General features: G+C 48.3%; 1 protein-coding gene across 2 annotated transcripts in view; it reads left to right on the top strand.

The window, feature by feature from the left end:
* Window positions 1-17,409, top strand: part of ASIC2 (acid sensing ion channel subunit 2) — a 984,251-nt gene that overhangs the window by 724,512 nt on the left and 242,330 nt on the right. The window contains exon 1 of one of the 2 annotated variants that reach the window (XM_045525473.1): window positions 15,101-16,983. The exons of the other annotated variant lie outside the window; for it this stretch is intronic. Within the exon in view, the coding sequence (XP_045381429.1) occupies window positions 16,276-16,983 (708 nt within the window). The 5' untranslated portion in view covers window positions 15,101-16,275. Of the gene's footprint in view, window positions 1-15,100; window positions 16,984-17,409 lie in introns of those variants that run through there. 2 annotated transcript variants of the gene reach the window in all.

The raw sequence follows: 17,409 nt of genomic DNA, 5'->3' as shown, positions 1-17,409 counted from the left end.
AGAGGTGGTGGCTTAAAGGAATCGCGCATGATCATTAAGATCACACCACCTCAATGAAAGACAACAGAAAAATGAGGCGAGGTTCATTGAATTACTTTCCTTAGTTGGCTTGGTTCTCTATCCCCTGCAAGAAATTCGTCTTATCAAAGCTAAAATAAGTTTATTTGTTTATAAAGGGCCTCCTATGTGCCAGGCACTGTTCAAGGTGTTCAAGATACCCCAGGGGACAAACTCAAGATCCCTTCCTTCACAGGACTGACACCCTGGCGGAGCAGGATCTACAGCCCTGAGATGAACACGGAAATCTCAGAAGAGGAATCAACAACCATCACCCAGTTATGGGATAAGCACATTGGCAAAAGTTGGAGAGCTAATAATAACCACCACCATTTATTATTCAGTAAATATTTGCTGAGTGCTTTTTGGCCTTTTTAGCCTTTTGCGGGACCTTGGCATCAGCCTTGTTTACCTGTCTCACTTTCACTTCGTCACCTCGGCACCTGGTTAATTGCTACTACTTCTTCACTGGGAGCATCATGTTGGATCTTCCTTCCCTGTGCCTCCCACATTTATCTTTCCCTGCCCACTGTCACCACTATGCCCAGGCCTTCGTCAGTTCAAGCAGAGTAGACTGCAATTGTCCCCCCAACCCATCTCCTCTTTTTCCCAGCTCCAATCCATGCTACTACTTTCTAAAAGTTTCCTGTTATTTATATTCCCCCACCCAAATCTTCTGCAAATGAAACAAAAAATAAAATAGGATAAAGTCCTCTTAATTTCCTAAATAACAAAGTGTTTGTGCAGGTGGTTACATGGGTGCACGCACCCCCTCCCAATCTGCCATCAAACCACCTCTGTGCCTGTCTATGTTCACTCACCTTCCTGTGCAGAGAATCTTCACTTCTTGGCTTCTGTTCACAGACCTGAGCTACCGAACACATACAAATGGAGCCTTTAAATAGATTTCGCACTACCGATATTTTTCAGGTATTGTCATTTCTCCTGCTGGAATGCCTTCCTCTCCTCTCTCTAGTATACACAGTGTAGTTTAGTGCAAGGAGGAAATGTTAAGTGGAGAGTCCCAGAGCTGGAAGAATGGACTTAGACAAGTCACCGACTCTCTCTGGGCCTCAATTTCCTTATCTATAAATTGGATCGAGGAGACTAGAGCAGCTGATTTTTCAGAAGCTTCCAGATCTCATCTATAATGAAGGACACACAAGAGTCACGCTCAGCTGCCCATCCCAAGGTGACTTCTCCTTTCTTGATAAGCATGGTGTAAAGAACTAGGGTAACTAGATTCTGTGTTCAAAGTATCTAAAACTATGCCTGTATTAGAAATGTAAGAGCTGAAGCTGACAGATCCATAAATGACTCCTCTGTTCAGGCATCTATTTCTGAAGGTGATGACAAAAATTAGAACGTCTGCCTTAGTTACCTGTGCCCAACCAATAAAAGTACTAGCATTCTAAGTGGGCCTCAGACTTTCCTAGAACCTACAAGTCATGTCAAGGAACATGAGTCCGCAAGCAAATTCATGTGCCGGCAGCCCAACCCAAGCACCAGCCTTGAGACTGAAACTGCAGGTGAAAGGCCAACACCTGGATTTACAAGATATCTGTAAGATGCTTATACTTTCAAAGTATTTCACGTACGTCATCATATTTGACCCTCATGAGAGCCAGGTGAGGAAAACAAGGAATCACATACAGTATACAGGCCTACTATGCACCAGGCACTCTTCAAGGTGTGTAGGATACACTAGGGGACAACTTGAAGCTCCCTTCTTTCATAGAGCTGACATCCTAGCAGAGCAGAATCTATGGCACTGAGATGAATAGAAAATCTTAAAAAGAGGAATTAACAACCATCGCACAATGATGGGAAAAATGCACAGGTGAAAGTTTGAGAGTTAATAATAACAACCACCATTTATTATGCAACAAATACTTACTGAGTGCTTACTATATGCCAAGCTCTGTGCTTTATGCTTTGCATGTGTTACTTTATTTAATCCTTATGCTAACCCTGCAAGGCAGGTATTATTATCTCCATTTTTCAAATCAGCAAATGAGGACTCTGAGAGTTTCAGTAACTCCCTCAAGTTCCCCCCACGGCTTGCAATGGAGAAGAGACGAGGGAGTGATGAATCCTGTTTGCAGAAGCAGGGGAGGGTTTTAGAGAGGGGGATGCTGAACAAGGTCTCACAAGATGAATAGAAGTTCACCAAGCAAAGAAATCAGGTGGATGCCATCTGGGCTTCAAGTTCAAAGTCACAAAGTTGTAAAAATGTGATGCAGATTTAGGCTGGGAAAGCAAGAGGCTTTGATAGCCGGGGCAAAGGGTTTGTGGGGTAGGAAGTCTCATGAGAGGCTGGCAGGTAGATGAGGCCTGGGTGAAAAGGGCTTTATAAACTAGGCTTTCCCAGAATTTCTTGGAAGTTTTTCAAGAAGAAAATAGATAATGTATATACAGCTCACTGGGACAAATGGACAAAGCTGCAGTCCAGGCAGTCCCTGGGGCTCTTGGTGCCCCCAGAGCTGTGAGGATCAGTGTCTATACTCCCTGTAACCCACTGTGTGTTTGTGAAGCTGAGCAGTAAGAAATGACAGACAATTGAAGGATTTTGAGCAAAGCAATGGCGTAATTAGAATGGCAGGGTGGGGAATGGATTGGAGAGGCAGGAAATCAAAGGCAAGGAGCCCAGAAGAGCTGCAAGAACAGGGGAAGCTGTCAGCTGTAGACCATGAGGCCGTGGGCTTGAGGAGGATTTAGGAGGTAGCATCGACAGCCCTTGGTGATGGGTGGATTATGGTAGAAGTGAGGGCTTAGTTGAGTATAACTCCAAGGTTTCTAGATAAAAAAGGAACTTAGAATTCATGACCAAAATACCTCTTCCCCTGGGTAAAATTGCAGTTCCAAATTTAAAAGGATATATTGTCAATACTTCACAAAGCAGCGCAGACGTTTCACATTTCTCTGTATCAATCAATGAGTTGGTACTCGAAAAGGAAAAACAGACTAGAAGAAAGGAAAAAAATAAGCCCTCTAAGGGAAGTTTGCATTCAGGAAGCTAATAGACGAGCTACATTAACTTCTGACACCCTCGATAAGTCAGAATTCTGCTGTCACTTACTGCACAAGACTGCCAAGTTCTGTACAACAAAATCCTAAAACGTTTCTGATGGAGACTTGAAGGTTAGAACCGTTTTCTTCAATAGAATTCCATTTCTCCTTTATTGTTTCTTCTTGCAGGGAAAAAAATGTGGCAAAAATTGGTCTGTCATTGTTTTTAGTCTAAGAAATAGAAAAGAGAGAGAAACATTTTAAATATCATGAAACTTCCTTTTATAGAATGACTAAACACCCACAATATAACCCAACTGGCAGCAATGTAACCAATTCTGAATGTTGAGCAATGTATGGAATAACTGTTTGGCCATCACAAAAATGACTATAGGGAAACTTTTGTCTATAGCGATGGCTGAAAAAATGGACCAACTAGAGGACGCAACCTTCGTTGTTCAGACCCTTTCTTACAAAGAAGTGTCATTTTCAGAAATAGCCAGTTAAGGATTTATTTATTCTTTTAAGCACTACAACTTTTTTTTTAAATGGAACCATTTGGCGAAAACTCCCTCTGCAATATATCCCGTCTTTTCCTGTATTCTCATGTGGATTATACAGAACAAAATGTCATCTTAATGGCTCAAGGTCACAATGCATGTGAGTTCCAACTATTGCTTTGGGCTAAAAGACTCAGGACGATTTGAAATGTATGGAGTTTGCCCCAACAATAAATGACATCACTTTTTAGTCCTTTGATCTGTTTTTGTAGCTGTTTTGTCTTCTCCTTTGTTACCAAGCTTTGGCTATACATTGTAGCTATCAGTACTCTTGGATCTCAAGCCTATCTTTTTATCTTCTTGACATATATTATTTCTATTCTGCTGAGAGCTTGAAAAATGAATAACCAAGCATGTTGGCAAGATTGTAGGTAAAGTAAGAGCCAGTAGGCCCTGTGAAAAGACAAGGGCTCACTCATGCTTAGACCATGCTATGGTATCTTTAGGCCCTGGAAGGCTGTATCATGTAAGGCAGGGGTTGGGGAGAGGATTTAACATCAGTGAAACTGAGTTTGATCTTAAATAAACCACTTGATGTTTCTCAGCCTCAGGTTCCTCCTTGGTACAAAAAGAAATAACAATCCTTTGTTATAATAAATAAGAGACCTTCATCAGGGCTACTGTGGGAAGTAAATAAAATAATGCATGCCAAGTTCCTGGCACCAGGCTGGCCACATTACTATCCTCAATTAATTAAAGCTATTATTATTATTATAGATTTTGTGACACGCATTTTGGCCGCTCAAAGAGTACATTTCCTTATTGGAAGAAGAGCATGATGGGTGGTGAGACCAAGGAGAACTCAAACCGTAGTTAAAGATGGAAGTGTAGCTGTCATGGGGGAAAATGCTCAGGCCCTTCATGCTGTTGAGGTCCAGCCAGCACCAGGGGCACCATTTCAAGTCATCCAGCCAGGATTTCATTCACAAGTCAGTAAGGTCTCCAGGCAGAGGCAGGGAACGGAGGACAGAGACACAGAAATTGGCAAGGACACAAGAAAAACACCACCTCCAAGGTAATTCTCATCCAAACACTTCTCCTTTATTGGGGACAGTTTAGCATCTGAGTCAGTTTTTATTATGGTCACTCTTTGATCACTGGGTATCTACCATGTAACTAACTCATCGCTGGGGTTTAGGTTCCAAAGGCACTGAGACAAGGTGAGGAGCCTGGTGCAGTCTGACAATGGTGGGGATGGAGGAGTCGGAAGCCAAGAGGAAACATGCTAGAGCCAGCGCAGGTCAGGGTGAATGTGGCCAGCTGCAATGGGCAGCATCTGTGGCTCACTTTTACTGGCTGGCGGGCAGTGCCAGGGTGGGAGGGGGGGAGGTTCATCAGGCTGGCTGGAAGATCTAGGAATACAGTGGCCCTTGTTCCAGTGAGACCGCTTTATAGACACAGAAAAACCTTCTGATTCCAATGTGTCTTCCCAAGGTTAGCCCTGGTAAGCTTGCTTGGGTTTGGTTTGCCTAAAATCTAAATAACTGTACCAAAAGAACCTACTTGTTAGTAAACCCCACCACTCCTAACTCTATCCCGACCACTGTGCATGTTCAAAGAAATGTTTCTCTAAAGTTGTGATCGGGGTGGATGTGCTCTTTGGACCCAGATATTTTTTAGTCAGTGCTTTTTATATCTAATGCATAGCATTGGCATCCTCGTCATGTTCTTGTCTTAAAATAGCATAATTTTCCAATGACATCGTATCACCATCATTTGCATGGTCATTCCCCTATTGTGGGGGCTGTGAACTGTTTTTAACTTCCCATTTTTTTCCCTTTATTATGAAAATCTCCACTGTGAATTCTTTTGTACTTTTTCTTTACTTTTGGGTCATTTCCTTGGAGAACGCTTCTAGGGTGTGGAATCACCAGGTCAAAGGGTATAAACTCTGTCCTAGCTCTTATTCTTCACCAAGCTTAGAAACTTGCCTTTATAACTCCAAGAATTTTCAGAAAGCTATTTTGAATCCAGTGTTATGTCTTAGTGCTGTAGGCTGCTGAGAAATATCGAATGAGTAAACTTCAGCCCTGCTGGGCTAAGGAAGGATTGATTAAAAAGGAGAAAGTAAGGCTGAGATCTGGAAGGAAAAAGGAAGGAAGAAAAGGAGAGAGGGAGGTGGGAGGGAGAGAGGGAAAAGGGGAGAAAGGGAGGGAAAAAAGAAGGAAGAAAAGAGAATAGAAGGAGGGAGAAGGAAGAAAGAAGAATGGAGGAAGGGAGGGAAAAGAGGCTCAGTTGAAAACCCAGGGTTTGGACAGATGTGTTCCACTCTGTGGCCACGTGGCAGTTCTTGGAGTGTAATGTCATTTGGATGTTGAGAGAGGAAACATTTTGTATGGCCCTCTCCAACTTCCTTGGCCTAGCCTGGCACTTGTTCCCATGGGCACTTCCTTAAACCTGTTCCTAACCAGTAGACTTGTGTAGTTTTAGATCTGCCCTTGTGGCAGCGTCACACCTAACTGTGAAGAACGTAGCTCCCAGATCCACAGCGCATACGGAGAACCTGCTTCCTGCCCAACAAATTCTGCTTCCACTTCCTTCATCTCCCCCAAGGGTTTTTGCAAAACTCTGAATTATGCTGCCACCCACTGTGTCTTTTCTCTTTCTAAATTCTCAGTTTTCCCTTTTCTAATAATTACCAATATGTCAAAAGCAGACCTGGGTTGGGACTCTGGCTCTGCCACCTGTGTGGGACACTGTGTGTGACCCCAGGCAGGTGATCTTACCTCTCTGAGACTCATTTCCTTCACCCGAAAAAGGAAGCTCAGGGCCTGACACTAGTAAGTGCTCAGTGAATGGCTGTGTGTGGGCCTGTGGCCATGATGGTTGCACCTGTGCTCAAACCAGCAACAGAGAGAATCAGATTGGAAAGATAAAGCTTCTGTGTTCTCATCTGTAAACTAGGGATGACATCACCCTCCTGAGTTGTCCCAAGGAATCATTACATGGTGCATGTCGTAGTATCTCATCGGTACCTGGTTGGTCCTCTGTGTTACCTCCCTCCCCTCCCCCCACTTCCTTTCTGATCCGTTACTCTGTCTGGATGACCACGCAGGTCCACAGGACTGCAAAAGAATGTGCTAAATCTCTCCCTTTCTGCTGCTGCTGCGGGTGGACAGGGAAGATAAACTGGGGGTAGAGAAAGCCGAGGTAGTGGTTTGGCCAGGTCTTTTATAAGGGAAAGAGAGTAAACAAACTGCTAGTGGCTGAGACAGAGGAGAGCTGTGGCAAGGAGGCAATGCAGCCAGCCTGAATGGAGGCTTTGGACAAATCAACCTGGCCTTAAATCTCTGAGCCGCTGCAAAGGGTCTGTCCGCAAGATAGATTCGGGGCTGGTTTGTTAATGCTCCCCGAAGCCGAGGTGAGAGCCAGGTGAGCGTCAGTTAAGGGGACAGTCAAGAAATTGTGAATAAAATGCCTCATTCTACCTTGGGTTTTATATTTCATTAAATCCTATTTTAACTGCATACATTTTCATCATATGAACGGATGGTTACTCTTGGAGAAGGTGATTATGCTTAACTATTTTAATGAGAGTTTTTTATGTGTCCAGGAGAGCAAATTGGGTAGAAAAGTGTGCAAGGCTCCATTTCTCTGCTAACTTTATGGCCATGGCCAAGGTTACAACCAAGACACAGTTGTTTAAACTGAGAGAACAGAATAAGGCGATGATAGGGAAGGAACGCTATGGGAAGAAGAGAGATTAGTTGCTGAGGCAGCCTGAACGTAGAAAGTAGATGTCACAGGTCAACAAGACACCAACAGGAACACAAAAGTCCACATTAGGAGGAGGACATGGACATCGTGGAAGAACAAGAGGCCCTGGACATCCTCAATGCAGGGCTGTGCTGGTGTCGTCTCTGCCCGGCTCAGATCCTAGCTCACAGGTTGATCCATGTGAGCAGAGGGGCAAATTTCTCTGAGCTGGGGTGAGAAAACAAAAACAAATAGAGAAATTCAGTGGAAAACAGTGATAGCTCTCAAAGCAGTCAAGGGGAAAAGACCTTTCCCCCGAACCCTCCCACCATGCTGTGCTCATCTCTCATAGAGCATTTATCATACTTTATTGAAATTGCCTTTCAATAATTAATTAATGTTTAATATTTAATATTTTCTTGCCCATGTCCCCCCACTAAACTGCAAGCTAAGGCAGGGATCACATCTGGGTAGATGTATTTCCACTGCCAAGGACAGTGCCCGACATCCATCAGGTGCTCAATAAATATCCACTACAGTCATCACTTCCAGCTAATTATAGCTGCCTTAATTAAGACTTCATACTCTAGAGCCAAGCTGCTTGAGTTTGAATCAACCACGGATTGGACAAGTTACTTAGCCAATCTCTGCCTCAGTTTCCTCCTGTGTTAAAGAGCTATAACGGATTATATTCTTCATTGAATTGCTGTCAGGATTAAATGAGTTAATTCCTGCTCATTGAGCAGTGTCTGACACATAATTAGTGCTCATTCAATGTCAGCTACTGAATGTCATTATCATCATCACCATCACCATCACCAGATCAACTTCTCAGTGACCAGGGGCAAGTTATTAAATTCTTTACCTCAATATCCTCTCCCAAGTTCAACTGCATGCTTGTTAAGATCAATTTTGGCACTGACACCTGGAGATTCTCTCCATGGTATGCTTTACCCACTCTATCTATACGTTAGTTATAGGAACTTCTGAATCCCAAATGGCTTTCTCTGCCAACCAATGCATATTTGAACTATCTTTCTAGACCAAGAAGAGTTATGTGCTCAGGGCACTCAATTCCACATGTGTGTATTATAATTAGCATAAGGAAAATATGGCCAGAAAATTAAATGCTAGTCAAGTACATAACAATGCACTTCAGAGGCAAATAGAAATATCTTTATATTACCTGCTGTTTGAGATTATCCACATGAGAGCTTGCTTCCATTAACATATCTAGCAAAGGGTTCAGGAATAATTTGATCATAAGATGGCAAGCTCTGTGCATCACCTTGTCATAGGACCTGCTGTCCTGTTTGGATGGGAGAGCAGGATAATGGGAAATGAGAATTGAAGGGAAATAACAGAAGTTGCAATGAGGTGCCAAAGGAAGGCAACCAGATAATAACTAAAAACACAGCAAAAGGGGTGAGAACATAAAATACAATTACTCCAGCACTCACTGTCGGAAAACATTTGTGTTAAAAAAGGAAGGCATACGAAGATTAGGTGTGCATATGCATATTCATAGAGTACTGAAAGATCACACACAGAATTGATGGTATTGGTAGCCTCTGCAGAGGAAAACTGGACAACTGGTAGACTGGGGATGGGATAGAGAGACCTTATATTGAGTATCTTTTGTCCTTCTTTAAACTTTTTGAACCTAACTGTAACTACATTACCAATTTCAAAATGGATGTTTAAAAAAAGTCATCTCATAGGGTGAGCAGAGTATGAGTCGGAAGTTGGAACCTGGATTCTGGCTGTGCCTGTGTCAGTATCAACTCATGTGACTTAGAGCAAGCGTCTCCCCTCTCTGGGCTTTGACTTCCTCCCCTGGAAGTGAAAGGGTTAAATTAGATTTTATATCCAGCTCCCAGCTTTTCTAGATTCTCCAATAAACAGGGACCACATTGCTTCAGTGGAGCTGCCTCCATCCCTGAAGAGTGCGAGCCTCCCGACTCTTTTATCCTGGACCGGGTCCTTCCAGCCCATGATCTTTCTTCTGTGGCCATGGGCCCTTATTTGACCTCCTATGCCTGAGATTTGCTTGTGGTAGGAGAAAGAAAGCTGAGAGCTTGAACTCTAATAAAATAGGAATAACTGAAAAAGCAAAAAACTGTCTAGTGAGTCTAAGAAAGAACCCAGAAGAAGAGAGAACTCAAAGAGGCCAAGTGTGTACAAGAAAACCATGGAGTAAGAGGGAAAGGCAGCAGAGATGCTGGCCACGTGGAAAGGTAAGATGGAACAGCAACCCACTGCCAGCTCCAGGGTGGAAGAGAGGGAGGGATGTAGAAGAATGAGTGTGCAATGAGCTAAAACCACAGCAGAGAATTCTTCTCACTTTCTTTCCACCAGTGCAAGAATCCCTATCATGACTAGTGGACATTTGCTCAGGTCCTATAACACTGTGACTACTTCTTGGGCTCCAGATGCCACCAGCAGCATGGGCTAAAAAGGTATCACCACTGCCCACACCACCAAAGAGGGTTCTTGACCTCCAAGCAGGAAAGAATTCAAGTGCAGGGTCACACGTGAAGCAGAAACATTTATTAAAGACAAAGCATAGAAAATACAGTACACTCTCAAAGATGGTAGAAAGCGGACTGCACCAAGAAGAAACAGTACTACTCCAGGGTTAGGGTGTGTTCTTTTATGCTAATCCCTAATGACATGCTAAGCTGTCGGTGGAATATTCATGGGTTTCATGGGAAAGGAATGGAGGGTGCCTAGAACTGGAAACCTTTCCCTTTCTTGACCTTATAGGGTAATCTTCAGGAGTTGCCATGGCATTTGTAAACTGTCATGGCGCTGGTGGGTGTGATTTTTACTATGTTAATAGAGTAATGCATTTAGGGACACTGTTGCCTCAACTGTGTGCATGCCCCAATTAAAGGAATTCCTCCTCTTACCTTAGAAAATGATGTTATGGCTAAAGTAAAATAACTAAAGGGTTCCTATTGGTTATATTTATCTTAGCTAAGCATATTCACATTCCTGTAGCTTTCTTATCCTATTGGCCTCCTCCCCTGACCCTTGCCCTAGCTGCCTGCAGGGTATCTGGCTCCTGTCTCTAAAGGGCCTCTAGGCTTCAGGCAGGGGTTGGGGAGAGAAAAAGGGCAGAGAAAGAAGAGAAGGGAAAAGAGGAGGAGGAGGAGGAGGAGGGAGGCAGAGTGACAGAGGGCTATGGACACTGCAGAAACAAAGACAGACAAAGAGAAAGGGGGAGAAACAAAGAGAGATTTAGGATCACAATTACTTCCACAAAAGCCCACGTGTCCCATGACAGCAGTGAACTTTAATATTAAAAGTAGTGTTGGCTCTATCACCATTAGAGCATAGTCCTAAAGGAAAGTGCACTAAGCATTCTAAGCAGGGACACCAAGAATCCATCATTACCACCCTGTTCTCTACACCCACCACCTCCATTAAATCCCAGAAGAAAAACCCCCAGAAGAAAGACCAGAGGCTAGAAGGACCAGCTCCAGAGTGAAAGGGTGGGTGCGCCCATACTCCACTGGGCTGGAGCATCACGTTGGAAGGATGTTGACACCCAGGAGCCCATATCAAGAGCAGAAACCACTGGAGAAACAGTTGAAGGAACTGGTGACATTCAGCCTGGAGAAGAAAAGACGGTCTTGAAGACATCACTGGCAGGTTGACTGCTAGAGCCCCTTTCAGCATGGAAGTACTCCGATTCTACAAATCATTTGAAAAGTTTCCACGTGAACAAAAGATCAAACTTATTTCGCGTGGATCCCCAGAGATAAATTAGGAGAAATGGGAAAAATTCACAAGGAGATAGATTTCAATTTGATGACAGGAAGAAACTTTAAACAAGGCAAGATGTTCCAGAATAGAATCGCTTCCCGGTGCACTGTGACTGCAGAATGTTGAGGGGTTCCTACAGTGGATAGGAAGGATTATGCAGTATCTCAGATGCTTTCCAATTCCAAGCCCCTGAGTGGTAGGGATTAGGGGAAAACAGTAATACTGGGGGCTCTAGTGAAGACTGATCAAGCCAACACACGTGTCAGCTCCAAAAATTGTATTACAGAAACAGAAAACCACGTTGACTTAAATCAACCTTCCCCTTCCAAACAAACTCATTGCATGGGAGAAAAGAGCTTATAATTGGTGGTGGTGGTTCCACCCGAGAATGCAGGCTGGCTGACCGGAAGACCTATCTTCCACTGCACACAAACATCACCCAGAATGCCAGCATGCCAGGTGAGGGGAACAGATGTTTTAGAGATAAACGAGCAAAGGGAAATTTTCTTAAAAGCTTACAATTGGGAAATCACAATGCTACGTTCTAATTTCTTGCTGGAGGGGTTATGTGGGTCAGCTCCTGCACAGCCTCATGAATATGTTTTTGTAGCCAAGGGAGTGCATCTGCCAGAACGGGCTAACTAATTCACATGAGCTGTTGTGTCCACGTAGCTCTGAGAGCTCAGAAGGCATGGGCTAGGGTCTGAGCACACAGGGGCTGGAGCCAGACTGCCTGGATTCACAGCCTGCTCTCCTGTTCGGTGACTGCGTGGCTTAGAGTGAGTAACTTAACCTCTCTATGGTAAGGGCTCCTCCGCTTTGAAGTAGAGAAAATAATAGGATTCACCTTGCAGGATCATTTTGAGGATTAAACATTTAGAACATTTATGACACCTGTTTTTAGCATAAAACACTTAGAACACACCCTAGCACTTAGGAAGTCCTGCATTATCATCATTATTATTATTTATCACAATACTTTTCAAAGAAGCTTCATGTGTTCATAATAAAAAGAATAATTATTAGTCATCCATGGAACTGAAGTTGCATTAAAGCTACTAATAATTATAACAATTTATGGAATTAAATATCCTGTATCAATTTAAAGTCTTATTTACAGTGTGATTTATTTTATGTCTAAGCATTCTTGTTTGCAGTTTTGGCACATGGTTCTATTCATAAATCTACAACATCACATTTGGAGTAATTATAAACAGATTTTAATCTACAAAAAAAAAAAAGAGGTATGATGGAGAGGGGAAATCTTGGCCTTTGGAATGAGTTAGAGCTGGGTTCAAATCCTGTGCTCTGAGGCTTTGGCTCCACAGTGGCAAAAAGAAAGCCAAAATACCTCTCCTGCAGGGTTGAAGTGAGAAATCAAAATATATGTATGTGCCTAGTTCAGTGCCTGGCATATAGTAGTTGTTCAAGAAATATTAGTTCCTTTCCCTTCTTCCCGTGTGTCAGTGTGTTTCACCCATGAGTCAGGTAGTATAAAGAACATGTCACATATGTGGGCCATAAAGAGAACCATCAGTCATTGCTTGGGGTCATTAGCCGCTCCTGTGTCTCTCTCTGGATTTCTGTGCCAAGACCCCTAGGGGCCTATGCAGGACAGCCCTCCCCTCCCTGAGAGAGCTATCTTCTGGAGAATTAATAGGTAAATCCATGGCAGGGAAGATGCTCAGTTAATCACAAGTAGTGTGTGTACCTTTCAAGGGGGAAATTGCCAAGAAGAAAAAACCCACAACCACTGAAAAGCCAGAAATGTAAAATGTTTTAAAGGCTTTTTCTAAAATAGAGCTTTCATGCCACTCCAGAGTTATGATACCGGAAGATGCCACATGCTTGTCCTGGCTGCTTCCTCAGTAACTGCTCACCTTGGGAGGGACATGGGACACTGTGGCATCCCCTGGACCCCTGAGACAAGGCTGGGAGCACTGGAGTATGAGCTTTGGTAAGGGGCCCCAGGACAGCAGGCAACTTCAGAACCTTCGCTCCAAACATCTTCAAGGAACCATGTCCGAAGCAGAATTTTAGCAATGCCCACCTGCAATAGTTTTTCCCCAGGTGAAGGAGAAGGGCCTCAAGGTGTGTGTGTGTGTGTGTGTGTTGTGTATATGTGTGTATATGTGTGTTGTATGTATGTGCTGTGTGTAGGTGTGTTTGTATGTGTTGTGTGTATAGTATATCTAGGTGTGTAGTGTGTTTGTGTGTATGTGTGGTACATGTATACGTGTGTATGTGTAAGCGTATGTATATGTGTAGTGTGTGTGTATATGTGTGGTGTGTGTGCATGTGTGTTTGTGTATGTACATTTGTGTTGTGTGTATAGTGTGTATTGTGTTGTATGTGCATAGTGTGTGTGCTGTGTGTGTTTGCATATGTGTTTGTCCATGTGTGATGGATGTGTGCGTGGGTGAGTGGGAGATACGGGGCTCCCAGGTCCTCTCCTCAGAGACCGGACGCAGGGAGCTGCCACACTGCAGAGGTGCCCTCCAGGTCAGTGGGGAGGGAAAGCCCACCCCAGTGCTGCTTCTTTCCCTCTTGGAAACCGGCTGCTCTTTCAACAGATCTAGCCTTGATGTGTCATTACAAAGTGGGTGAAATTCCTCGCCACACCCAGATCTCTCCTCCCCCAAGTCTCTTGTCCCCAAAGGACAAACTTTGGTCCTTCCACTGGGATGCCTGCCAACCCTCGGGGGCCCTTCACACTTTCTCTACCCCCATCAAAGTCTACTCTCTAGGAAATGTCTGGGAAACACCTTTATCCTGTGGAGTAACGGGGCTCAGAGTGACACCTGTCCCAGTGAGATCTCAATGAGACAATGATGTGGGAAATAGGGGTGGAGTCCTACCCTGCCCACCCCCCACCCCCACCCCGCAGCAGGATTCCAGCCCTGCCCTGCAGGTGCCTGGCCCAGAGAAGGAAAGTGGAAGGCCCTGTGGTGCAGCTTTGGGGGCCTGGATGCTGAATCCTGCTCCACCACTTAGAGGCTGTGGGACCTTGGGCAGTCCTTGGCCTCCCTAATGTCACCTATGAAATGGAGCTGGCATTCATACTTACCTCATCCATCGTCCCAAACAAGTCAAGGCACAATAGTTAAAAGGCCAAATCAAAGTGTCCAAAAGCATCCAAGGGTTAGTGGAAGTTCCTGGGCCCATCCAGGAGGGAAAGGTGACATCATCAGCCAACCAGTTGGCTGCAGGGTCCCAGCAGTGGGTGTGGGAAGGATGGAGTCTCCTGCCCACGGAGTCACACTCCCCCAGCTGTGCTTGGCTACTGGGCTGGAGCTGAGCAGCAGATGCTTCCAGGGAGAGGGCTGGGGCACACACGGGAAGTTCCTAAGAGGCAGAGGGGAGGGCTGTCCCACTGAACCCAACCTGCCAGAGGTCACTGTGGCCAGCACTTCAACACACATGCTCATTTACACACATACACGCAAAACATACCAGCACACACCACATTCAGAAACCAGGATATCCATGCACACATCAGTGCACCCATTCACACCCAGCACCCACTAGGTGTTCACATACAAACCCAGAACATACATGCCGTCCTAGACACTCTATCCTACACACACCACACACTCTGTAATAGCCACAGTACTACACTGCAGACAGGCTCAGATTCCAGAGTTTCCCAGAAATGCTCATTCACACATACACAGTACACATCCTACACTCAGTGCATGGCACCACACTGCACTCGCTCTCCCTCCAGCCCATCTCACACACTCAGGAGTCCGCTCACACCCATCCACACGCGGCCCACATAAACACAATGGTTCTACTATTCCATATCTCTCCCACGAGCCCGCACACCCAGGCACATCTGTGCAATGCATCCCCCAACCCGGCCGACGCCAGCAAGAGGCTTCCTGCTCGGTGTGCAGCGGCCACAGTGGCCAGGAATTAAAATGCAGCGAGGAGGAGCCGGGCGCGTCAGCACCGCGTCTCCAGGAGCGCGCGGCGCACACGGCCGCCGCCGCCCCGCCCGCCCCGAGCCGCCGGGCCAGCGAGCGGAGGAGCAGGTGCTCGGAGCCCAGCCGCGCCAGCGTCGCGCGGCCGCTGCCCAAGTTCGCCCGGGCCCGAGGAGGATTCTCCCGGGCAACCGGGAGAGGAGCGCAAGCCGTCGCCACCGCCAGCGTGGGCTTGGAACCTGGAGAGGAGAAGGGCGCGCAGAGCAGTGAGTCCGGGTCACCCCCCGGAGGTGTTGCCAGAGCTCCGCAGTCCCCAGCTCCTGGCGCCGCCTGGACAGAGAGAAGAGGCAAGGGACAGCAAGGCCGGGCTTTTCTGGAGACGCGAGGCACCCGGGAGAGCTGCAGGAAGAAGCGACACTTCCCTCTGGCCAGCAGCCTTGAAGGGGCCCGGCAGCGAACAACCTCCCGCAGGACGCCCTGAGAAGCCCCCAGCCCCAGGCGAGAGCCGGCACATCGCAGGGCTCGGGCGCGGGACTTGGGGAGCATTGGCGGTCTTGGCCGAGCGCAGCCCGGGAAGCAGTGATAAGGAAGGGTCCTGGAGGGAAGGGAAAGAGGACAGCAGCCGGCAGTGCGACCACTCACCCCAGTACACACCCACCCTACCGCCAAGCCAGGAGCCGCCGTGCGCCTCTGGGGGCGCTCGTGCCTTGGCGCCTTCTCTCCCGTGTCCCAGCACGTCTGGGCTACGGGCCGGGCTAGTGGGGTCCCCGGGGATGTCCAAATCAGGCATGGTGGCCGAGTGGCCCCTCTGCCAGGGCCAGCGTAAAAGCTGGGGTTAGGCGGGGCAGGGGGGACTCAGCTCAGGGTCCCCCGGGGTCCAGGACGAGGGGAGGCGGGCGCAGCGCCCAGGGACCGGAGAGGCGGCTCCCACTGGGGCCCCTCCAGAAGTAGTGCCCGGCGCCGGGCATCCTCCAGGAAGACTAGGGGCCAGGAGAGCCTGGGAGGCGCTCGGGAGAGGCCAGTGCCAGGGGCGGCGGGCCGAGGCGGCGCTCAGTCCCGGGCGGGCGCCCGCGGAGGCGGCAGCGGCGGCGCCCGGCGGGCATGCCGCGCCACCGGAGCTCCTTTCGGGCGCACGCTTCCCTGGCGCGGGCTGCGCGCGGCGGCCGCTGCTGCTGCTTCCACTGCTGCTGCGGACTCCCATGGCGGCTCCGCCCGGCCGGGGCCGCCGCCGCTGCCGCCAGCCGCGGGCTGAATGAATGAGCCGGAGCGGCGGAGCCGGGCTGCCCGCGGCCGCGCTCACCGGCCCGGGACGCTTCCGCATGGCCCGCGAGGAGCCGGCGTCCGCGGCGGTGGCGGCGGCCGGGCAGCCCGGGGGTGGCAGAGGCGGCGAGCGGGCGCTGCAGGGGCCGGGGGTCACCCGCAGGGGGCGGCCGTCGCTGAGCCGCGCTAAACTGCACGGGCTGCGGCACATGTGCGCCGGGCGCACGGCGGCGGGGGGCTCCTTCCAGCGGCGCGCGCTGTGGGTGCTGGCCTTCTGCACGTCCCTCGGCTTGCTGCTGTCCTGGTCCTCGAACCGCCTGCTCTACTGGCTCAGCTTCCCGTCGCACACGCGGGTGCACCGCGAGTGGAGCCGCCAGCTGCCCTTCCCCGCCGTCACCGTGTGCAACAACAACCCGCTGCGCTTCCCGCGCCTCTCCAAGGGGGACCTGTACTATGCCGGCCACTGGCTCGGGCTGCTGCTGCCCAACCGCACGGCGCGCCCCCTGGTCAGCGAGCTGCTGCGGGGCGACGAGCCGCGCCGCCAGTGGTTCCGCAAGCTGGCCGACTTCCGCCTCTTCCTGCCGCCGCGCCACTTCGAGGGCATCAGCGCCGCCTTCATGGACCGCCTGGGCCACCAGCTCGAGGACATGCTGCTCTCCTGCAAGTACCGCGGCGAGCTCTGCGGTCCGCACAACTTCTCCTCTGTGAGTTGCCCTGCGCGCGAACCCGCTCCCGCTCCCCCTGCGCCCCACTCCCTGGGAGTCAGGAGGCCCTCCGTGTGGCCCCTCGGGGCTGTCCACCAGGCCCCTCCTTTGCAGTGTCACCATTCCAGGATGCCAAGGTGGACCCTGCCCTTGGGTCCCCTGAGTCTTCTCCAGGTGTGGGAACTTGAACTTAACTGTGGGAGGAGTGGCCTCACCCCAGTCGCAGCTGTCCAGACCCCTCTCCCAGAGTTCAGCCCGCACACCCCTCTCTGTACTCCTTATGGTCCTGTCTGTGCGTACTGTCTTCTTCCCTTCCCACCCTTGTCCCCAGGCCCACAGGACTCCAAGCGACTGCTCTGTGTCTGGGGTGTGGGCTTGTTGTCTTTGGGAAAACCAATAGAAAGCTCTTCAAAAATGGGCCATCAG

Source organism: Lemur catta, chromosome 15 (assembly GCF_020740605.2).
Source record: "Lemur catta isolate mLemCat1 chromosome 15, mLemCat1.pri, whole genome shotgun sequence".
NCBI lineage: Eukaryota > Metazoa > Chordata > Mammalia > Primates > Lemuridae > Lemur > Lemur catta.
This window is presented reverse-complemented; position numbering and strand designations above follow the sequence as displayed.